The sequence below is a fragment of the Rhamphochromis longiceps genome, linkage group LG16, assembly GCF_057381845.1.
Source record: "Rhamphochromis longiceps isolate RC_006_pf linkage group LG16, R_longiceps_female_GT1.1, whole genome shotgun sequence".
NCBI classification, from domain to species: Eukaryota; Metazoa; Chordata; class Actinopteri; order Cichliformes; family Cichlidae; genus Rhamphochromis; species Rhamphochromis longiceps.
Window position 1 is genome coordinate 33,685,767 of NC_140572.1, and position 9,995 is coordinate 33,695,761.

Here is a 9,995-nt window from a genome sequence, read left to right on the forward strand (position 1 = left end):
GTGATATTTATATATTTTTTAAATCTCCATTTAATCACCATCGTCTGACGACGTCTTTGACTCGAGATGGTGACACTCATTTTCTGTGGAAGAAGAGTCATATGATCATGTGAACATATAGGGGGTCAACTGGGGTATCCCAGCTGACAATATTAGAGTAAGTGAATCTAGATAATGGAAAAATACCGAGGGGATGTTTAACACCGTTCATAGTAGAGCTCTCCGTGACAAATGTAAATGAAAGAATTGACAAACAAAAATGGCTAATCATCATAATTTCAACCATAAAATGTTAACAGCTAGACCAGGTCCCTTTATTTATGGATGCAATGCCTTTAAAACAGTTTTGTTTGTGTAGCCATATCAACAAAACAAACAACTCTAAGAAAAAAAACAAAGTTTTCTATGAAGTTCCTTTTCTCTGAACAGATCTGGGTTTTTGTTCCTGGTATCATCACACCTGTTTGGCACGAGAAAAATGCAGGAACAAAGAGCCCTGTTAATCACACTGTTCACTAAGTAACTGAACATCAAATCTAAGCGTATTTTTGTGTTACATTGAACTGTGGGCTCACGTGTGTAATGGGTGTTCAGCATGGGATAGGTTGAGGTGTGGCTTTACATATAAAGAGTGGCAGGTGACAGGCGAGTCAGTGGATCAACTTTCCGGTGAACAGTAAGTTTAACACTGAATCTCTGCTCGTGATAATAAGTATATATGTAATTTGTAATTTTTTTATGTTTGAATATATTGTGTTTTATTTTCTGAACAGATTTTGGTGAACTCAAGGATCTGAATTTTGCAGTTTTGAAATGTTTGGTAAATACACAGCACTCATCATGTGTGCTTTGCAGATTTGATTTTTCTTTTAGAATTTATATCCTAAAGATTTAATTTATGACTAATTCCAGGGCACGGACATCATGGACATGGCCACCATGGTCACCACGGCCACCACGGCCACCATGGTCACCACGGACATGGTAGTGGCTTTCTTAGTGGACTTCTCAACCTCGCCCTCAGGCATCCCGGAGTTGGTGGTCACCATGGGGGATATAGTGGTGGCTATATGGGATATGGTAATGGATATGGGGGATATGGTAATGGCTATGGGGGATATGGTAATGGCTATAGGGGATATGGTAATGGATATGGGCACCACGGGCTCCATGGACACCATGGACACTATGGGCACCATGGACACCATGGACACCATGGACACCATCATCCTGGATGTTAAGAAGCGTAGGTGCAGACACAGGGGAGGACACGGGCACCTGTTCAGCCACAAGAAGGGGAGGGAATATCATGGGTAAGTCTGAATACTGCAGCAGTAAATATTTTATCCACAACAGGAAGTAGATGTTATTCAGCTGCAAGTGAAGCGTGACATGTTTGTGTAATACATCCTGAAAAAGATCACTGAAATTCTCTGTTATTTATAATATATGTTTGAAAGGTTATCACCATATACAGTGGGGCAAAAAAGTATTTAGTCAGCCACCGATTGTGCAAGTTCCCCCACTTAAAATGATGACAGAGGTCAGTAATTTGCACCAGAGGTACACTTCAACTGTGAGAGACAGAATGTGAAAAAAAAATCCATGAATTCACATGGTAGGATTTGTAAAGAATTTATTCGTAAATCAGGGTGGAAAATAAGTATTTGGTCACCTCAAACAAGGAAAATCTCTGGCTCTCACAGACCTGTAACGTCTTCTGTAAGAAGCTTTTCTGTCCCCCACTCATTACCTGTATGAATGGCACCTGTTTGAACTCATCATCTGTATAAAAGACACCTGTCCACAGCCTCAAACAGTCAGACTCCGCCATGGCCAAGACCAAAGAGCTTTCGAAGGACACCAGGAAAAGTATTGTAGACCTGCACCAGACTGGGAAGAGTGAATCTACCATAGGCAAGCAGCTGGGTGTGAAAAAATCAACTGTGGGAGCAATCATCAGAAAATGGAAGACATACAAGACCACTGATAATCTCCCTCGATCTGGGGCTCCACGCAAGATCTCATCCCGTGGGGTCAAAATGATCATGAGAACGGTGAGCAAAGATCCCAGAACCATGGGGGTGGAAACATCATGCTATGGGGCTGTTTTTCTGCCAAGGGGACAGGACGACTGATCCGTGTTAAGGACAGAATGAATGGGGCCATGTATCGTGAGATTTTGAGCCAAAACCTCCTTCCATCAGTGAGAACTTTGAAGATGAAACGAGGCCGGGTCTTCCAACATGACAATGATCCAAAACACACCGCCCGGGCAACAAAGGAGTGGCTCCGTAAGAAGCATTTGAAAGTCCTGGAGTGGCCTAGCCAGTCTCCAGACCTCAACCCCATAGAAAATCTGTGGCGGGAGTTGAAAGTCCGTGTTGCTCGGCGACAGCCCCAAAACATCACTGCTCTCGAGAAGATCTGCATGGAGGAATGGGCCAAAATACCAGCTACTGTGTGTGCAAACCTGGTAAAGACCTATAGTAAACGTTTGACCTCTGTTATTGCCAACAAAGGTTATGTTACAAAGTATTGAGTTGTATTTTTGTTATTGACCAAATACTTATTTTCCACCCTGATTTACGAATAAATTCTTTACAAATCCTACCATGTGGATTCATGGATTTTTTTTTTTTCACATTCTGTCTCTCACAGTTGAAGTATACCTCTGGTGCAAATTACTGACCTGTGTCATCATTTTAGGTGGGGGAACTTGCACAATCGGTGGCTGACTAAATACTTTTTTGCCCCACTGTAGCAGGTCAGCAAATATACACTTTAAGCCAATTTTAAGGATATTTTGAGGTCATAAGTGAAAAATAAACCCCTCATCCTAACCACTGAGTCAAAAAGAGTTTAGAATTTAGAATCAGCATGAGGAATTCACCAAATATTATCTGTCTCTTCTCCAGGACTCCAGCAGCTCCTGCAGCAGTGACTCTGACTAGATGAAGATGTCTGGAGGAACCTGCAAGGACACATTACTATCTTAGCCTTTCCTGTCTCATTTCTTTTAATGTTTACTTAAAAATAACTTTAACAGATGTAAAAATACATTAAACATAAAGAATATGTAAAACAGAATGCTCATTCACATATGAATAAAAACTGGATATCTGGGTTTGTGGAGTATCATTTTGAGCCTTGAGCTTTCCTATGTTTGTTTTTGAATTAGAACATGACAAGAGTGGCTCAACTCTACCTGAGAAACTGGGGAAACTGCATTCTCACGGGGTAGCAACCTGTCAGTCACAAGGCAGCTCTGCCTTAACGCAAAGCCTGCTTCAGTGTCTCTTTGCTCTGGAACATGATTTTCAAAAATAACATGTTGTAGAACTAAAACCATCTGGAAATTGTTCACCGAGTTCATAAATCAGAAGCAAGTATATCTGTGAAATTATGCAATTAAATTCTTTTGCACCTCGCTGCCCCCTGCTGGTCATCAAAGAGAATGCAGTTTTTTTTAGTGTTGGGAAAACAAAATCTAGAGTCTACATTCATCTTTTTGTACACACACTTTGTGTAAACCTATAATCAGCTTCCGCTATATGGTTATCTTGTGTTGAAAAAATAAATATGAAAACTGATTATTCTTTTCTGGTCTGTTCAGTTTTTTTGTCTGATGTCCTTTTACAGAGCCAGGACTATTTTGGACATCTCCGTTTGGTACCAGTTAGCTCACCTGCTAAATAATGCCAAACAAAGAGAGCATATAACCCCAATTTTTTTTTAGCTTTCTGTCTCCTACAGGATCCAATTTAAACTTTTAGTTTTTGTTCTTAAGTCACTTAACACCCAAGCCCCTTCTTACCTGCCTGAGGTCCTTTCTGTTTATGCTCCAGGAAAAACCATGAGGTCTAGCTCAAAATTAATGCTATCCATCCCACGGACTAATCTCAAATCTCGTGGCGATAGAGCCTTCTCTGTGGCAGGTCCCAGACTTTGGAATAGTCTTCCGCTAAATATTAGACTTGAACAAACACTTGATTAATTTAAATCACTGCTAAAGACATATTTTTATGTCCTGGCTTTTAACACACAGCTTTATGCAGCATCGTCTGTCTGGAAAAGTGCTATATAAATACATTTGACCTTGATCAAAAAAAATGACAGTTTGAGGCACTTTCACATCAGCAGACCAGCAAATTGTCTCTATGTTTTGAATATAGTCTATGGAACAAGATCGGACATTCCAATTGTAACACAGCACAAACACAAAGGCTGTGATTTGATGATGAAGATTCCCTAATTTCCCTCAGGATTAATAAAGTATTCTGATTCTGATGATTTATTAGTAGCTGCACCAGACACAGATCCTATGAAATCCATCATTGTGTTTGCTGGGATTAATTTAACAAATGATGGCATGACATCTTGTGGTGGGAGTTCAGGCTTGCCCCTGATGATGTAAGATGGATTTCATAATAGAGGTGTGGCTTTATAAAACGGCAGGGTCAGCTGAACGCTGTGTCTGTTGATCTGCAGTGCAACACACAGTAAGTCCATTCGTGGATATGTAGGAATAATTACCATGAAATATGTGTTTATGCATCTGGTACTATTTCTAGTTTTATGGACAAAAGTCTGTTTACGAGTGTGAACTTTCCTTCTGATGAGTAGTTTATAGTAATTATACTGTGCTGTGGCTTTCTTATATATTCATTTCATTTGTTCATACATCGTATGATTCTATATTTTAACCAGTTTAAAAACATTTAACTAAACTTTTGTCTTTTTCAAGGTGGATTTTTCTTTTTATCCGTCTTCTCTGAGTTATCATTACAATTAAACTTTTCCCTTACATTAACAGGTAACGGGTGACACCACGTTTTTTGAGTTTCTGGTTTTAGATCAGATCATTTGACATGTTCAGGCATAACAAAGGTAAAGAAATCACTTTTATTTCCTGATTCCTCAGTTGTTTTTGTAAATATTTATTCATTGAATTTTAAGGAGCAAAATTTTATTTTTAAAAGGAGGATGTCAACCTCATCCAGTGCCAGGAGGATGTCCATCAGGCCCTGCCCCACCACCTTCATGTCCACCTCAGCCTGGTCCATTTGGATGCTGTCCAGTGACCTCACCTTGTGGAGAATCTGGAGGTCATGGCCACGTGGTAGGACCCGGCTGCGGATCTACTCATGGACATGGTGATGGGCATGGTCATGGCCACGGTCATGGACACCACGGTCATGGACACCACGGTCATGACCATGGACATCATGGTCACGGGCATGGCCATGGACATCATGGTCACGGGCATGGCCATGGACATCATGGTCACCACCACAAGCATAAACATGGCCACAAGCATGGTCATTGCCACAAGAAAGGAAAAAAGTGTCATGGGGTAAGATATGATTATTTATGCAACAATGTACATTTTGCTATGCTATTAGATCTGCTTTATATTTTCTTTAGTTACTGTAATAAAAAATACTCAACAATATTAGAGGGAGAACCAAAAGACAGTCCAAAGATCACCTATGAGCAGCACTTGATGAGAGTAAGTTTTGTTCTAAGGGGAAGAGACCTCGGGCAGAGTCCCTGTAGCTGCATGTGTCTTCATTTATAATACCAGTGTCAAACCTATGAGTAACTTAATAGGTTTGCTCAAATTCATGATCACACACAGATTTTGACACAAATCTGCGGCTTCCCGGAGCTCCACACAACCTAAGACTTATTGTTTTGGTTTTCATGACTAGTGCTTTAGAGTAAAGGTTATTAAAGCCAGTGTCCCAGCTGTGAACATTTGGGAAGGGAAAGGCTACGAACAGGGTAGAATTCAGGAGTGCAGCACTGCACTACTGAATAGCAGTTCAAACAGAGGTGAGGTATGATGACACTAGCAAGTTTGCGCAATCCTTCCTGAAAACTGATTTTCAGTGAAGCATTTTATCCAAGTGTAACTCACCAAGTATCGACTTTCAACACTGATGTTTTTATAACTTGCTCAGTCTTGTCTGAATTTGTCACAGTTGGTCACACTGAGCCAACAACCTTGATGATCTGATGCCATCACTTTTACAGTAACTCAGAATGGAGGATATAAAACTGAGATTAAATCAGTGTGCTAGATACTTTCAGAGTATTTAAAATATCTTGTGTTTATCCCTCCTGCAGTCCTCCAGCAGCTCCTGCAGCAGTGACTCTGACTAGAAGACTTCTCCATGAAACACATTCCACCTGGAAATCTTCGTGACACATTACAAAAATCATTTTTATGATGTAAAAATCTTGTGTTTACTCAAATATAAACCTGTTTTTGGCCCAAGAAATGCAAACACACTTTTAGATCATGTAAAACACACAGTGAGCCTATAATGGTGACTTTGTATCTATCTCTGTGGTAATAAATTTGAATTTGAGAACAAAGATGTATTTATTTTCTTTATGGCCTCTTTCTCACTTTCATGTGTGTCCTGTTATAGTGGTGGGTACTCATATTAAACATGATCCCTGTGCAGCCCCTGCTGGCCTAGTGGTGCATGAGTCTTTGTGTGCTGCATAGGCTTAACTACTGTTTATCTATACTTGAGAAGGTGCAACTAAAATCAGTGTGCAGCTGTGTTAAGAGGACCACTCCTAGATTAGCTTAGGTTATTAGGCTATTTGATTAAGATCTGCTGACTGTGGATGCCATTGAAGCACAGAGAACTCATTGTCATGCTTAAGAAACCAGTTTGAGAGTATAGGGGTTTTGTCATGTGGTGTGTTAACATGGTGGAAGAAGGTGGGCACTCTGTGGTCATAAAGGGATGGCATCAAAGCTCCGGCAGGTTGTGGTGTTTAAATGATGCTCAGCTGGTAGTAGAGCCTCTGGCTCTTTTACAGCAGTCAACGTGCTGACGTGAAGCAGACTTTAAATAAATGTAACAAGCAGAGGGTTGTTCCTAACAGTATCTGAGTTAAATTATGATCATTCAAGTGTTTTTTGTATTATACTAAATCAATCTTAAAAACAGTCAGTCCCCACATTTGTGCCACTTTATATTTGACCTCAGCTGTTCTGCTTCCTCTCTGTGCCTTATCTTTATTTACTCAGGGCAGGTTGGACCTTTGTTCAGTGCTGTTTTTCTCCTAACTGTTACACACCCTGCAGCTCCCAGTACAGCCACTTTAATTCAGTTTTTTATCACAGTTTATGGTTTCTTTTGTGCCATTTAATCTGTGTACTGCATCCTGTGGATGGAAACTTTGTGTCTTAATTCCAATGGGTGGTGCATTTTTTATATCTGATTACAACAAAAAGTGTGTTCAGTGCACAAGTGAGATTAATTTCGCCTTAAGCCTGGAAATATTAATTTCTGTGAGAAAAGAATCATCTTACGTATGAGTTTAGATTTCAGGGAAATGCAGCAGACATGTCTCTCCCAATATTACATGTATTTGTACTTTCTACCCCCAAATGACACGATGAAAGAAGTCAAGGACTACTTCTGAATTGCAACGTGGTGCTTTATTTTCATGATTAAGAAATTTCCATCACAAACCAGTGCAGAATTCAGCAGAAATGTAACGTGTCTCCTTCAATAATAATATGAAACCTGCACCGATGCGCCTGTGTGTTGACTGTGCATAACGTCTGTGCAGATGCTCAGCTTTATAAGCATCAACAGGTGACACCAAGTATTCAAAAGTTTTGCAGGACTGCAAACGATTAAAAAAACCCCTCTAACCACAGGGCAAAATAGATCATGTGGGTCTGTGGGTGTGCACTCTTATAAAATCTAGTTTGCTGACTGTATATTAATGATTGTACACACACACCCATGTAGGTCATAAAACAGAAAATAGTCTGATAGGAGTTCAGACTCAGCCCCTGCTTCAGGTTCAGCTGCACATAAAAAGCAGCAGCAGGTGACGTCTGCATCTGCAGATCTGGTCTCAGCACTCGGTATGTTCACCTGTGATGCACCTGTGATACACCTGTGATACTCTTGTCTTTGTGTTCATTAAAGATTTTAATTTAAAATCTGTGTTTTTATTCTTCAGGACCTGCAGTTTCTCCTGGTAACGCAGCAAAATGTACGGACACAACCAAGGTAAACACGACTCTTTTAGATCGCCCCCTCAATCATCACCTTGAACTTACAGCTGATTCCTCATTTCTCCTTTTTTTTAGGCCCACCTGGTTACCCGAACTATCCTCCGCAGGGGGGTTGCCCTCCGCAGGGGGGTTACCCTCCACAGGGGGGTTACCCTCCACAGGGGGGTTACCCTCCACAGGGTTATCCTCCAGGGACTGTCCCACCAACCTGTCCTCCTCAGCACCATGGGCCACATGGAGGACACGGACATGGGCACGGACCTGGTTCTGGTTGTTGTCAAGGCCAAGGATCCTGCCAAGGGCACGGGCACGGACATGGACATGGACATGGACACAAGGACAAGAAAAAGGACAAGAAAAAGGACAAACATAAGCACAAGCACGGTCACAAGCATGGCCACTGTCACAAGAAAGGAAAGGACAGCCACGGGGTAAGACTGATTGCACCGAACCACAAATTCAAAGTGTGACATATAACATAAGAAATTTGTACAACACAACCAAATTGTGGACTTGCAACTCACAGGAAAACACAGAAATGTATTTTTCATAGTGCTTTTGCAAAACTTGCAATACCTGCATGACAGCCTTTTTTAAATGCTAGATAAACTTTGACAAACTGAGCTTCTCGTGAGTTTTGATGAATAACACGACTCATGTTCTCTGTTGTAGTCTTCCAGCAGCTCCTGCAGCAGCGACTCCGACTAGATGGAAAAAACCCGGAAACCTTCATGCTCCTGTCTCATCATTTTGAGCTTTGACACAGTTTTGCTTAAAAAAAAAAATCAGTCCAGCTTTTGTCAGAAAATAATAATAATCTAAACTTTGATAGATACCAAATGAATCATCTGTCAAGTTACTTTAGATCATTGTGAGCTTTAACAAGCATTATTTTTATCCAGTGTTTGTCAGCAAAGAAATAAAAGTGATTTCAGTGCATGGTCAGTTTTTTTTAAAAATTAATCTCACCCTGTCTTGTTTTTATACAATATCCCATATCCCTTTGTTTTTTTTATTGGTTTTGTTTGACCATATAACCAAACTTTATTTACCCAGGTGACTGAACTGATTTGATCAGCCACACCTTGCTCACAGCGGTGTTCCACACCCTGAAACTTCCACTGTTGTGACTCTTATCTCATGATAGCTAGCCGTTTACATGGAAAAGTTCAGACCTGCTGCCTCTTGTTTTTGCATGTAGAAATGTTACTGAAAGGTGCACACTCACTCTGTGGTGAAGATAAATTCATTCTTTATTTAAGCAGAAAAACTGCTTAATGTAAATATAATTTGAAGTTTAACACAAAAAATATTAGCAGAAAAAAAACTAAATTGATTCCACTTCAATGTGCTTATTTTTTTTCTTGTTGCAAAGATAACTGTGTGTACAGTACACCTAGGGGTACTTTGATATTTAAATCATATTTTTAAAGTTGTTCATATAGTTGGTTTGCAACAATATGTCTTTAAAGGAGCCTCAGTAGATACAACTCAAGCCAATACTAGGAATACTTTATCTCTATCCTCAAAGTTCAATATGTTTCCCACGACAGCGTTGCTCTGAGTGCTCACAGGTTAATAATTAAGGATTTATTATGTCTGGAAAATATACTCAGACTTGTGGGTTTTACTGTGCTTTCTTATGAATAAGGGGCTGACCAATTTTAGCTTTTGTTTATTTTATTTTATTAAATTCACTTGTGTATTGTTGATGGGTTATAATGCGGAAATGTTGGTTTAAACAAACAAATAATGAGTATTTATTTGGTGTTAAGCAAAAAAATCTATGAAGCAGGAATGCACAGACTCAAAACAGGGAAACCAACAGTGATCTGGTGAAGAGCAACAGGTAGGCCAGACTACATGGACACAGGGAGTGAAATACACAGTAAACAACTGATAACAACAGGAGGGAGGAGGGAAAAGGAATCTAGAT

At 40.1% G+C, this 9,995-nt stretch overlaps 1 protein-coding gene and 1 long non-coding RNA gene across 2 annotated transcripts; both read left to right on the top strand.

Moving 5' to 3' along the window:
- Window positions 1-565: 565 nt before the first annotated feature.
- LOC146651532 (uncharacterized) lies at window positions 566-3,576 on the top strand. The gene is made up of 4 exons (XM_085385273.1): window positions 566-676; window positions 774-820; window positions 913-1,313; window positions 2,919-3,576. Exons 3-4 carry the CDS (start codon window positions 925-927, stop codon window positions 2,956-2,958), a joined length of 429 nt encoding a protein of 142 aa, XP_085241399.1. The 5' UTR covers window positions 566-676; window positions 774-820; window positions 913-924; the 3' UTR covers window positions 2,959-3,576.
- A 1,433-nt stretch (window positions 3,577-5,009) lies between these two features.
- Window positions 5,010-6,372, top strand: LOC146651533 (uncharacterized). The gene is made up of 2 exons (XR_014907959.1): window positions 5,010-5,356; window positions 6,133-6,372. It is a non-coding gene; the product is annotated as an uncharacterized LOC146651533 (long non-coding RNA).
- Window positions 6,373-9,995: the final 3,623 nt, after the last annotated feature.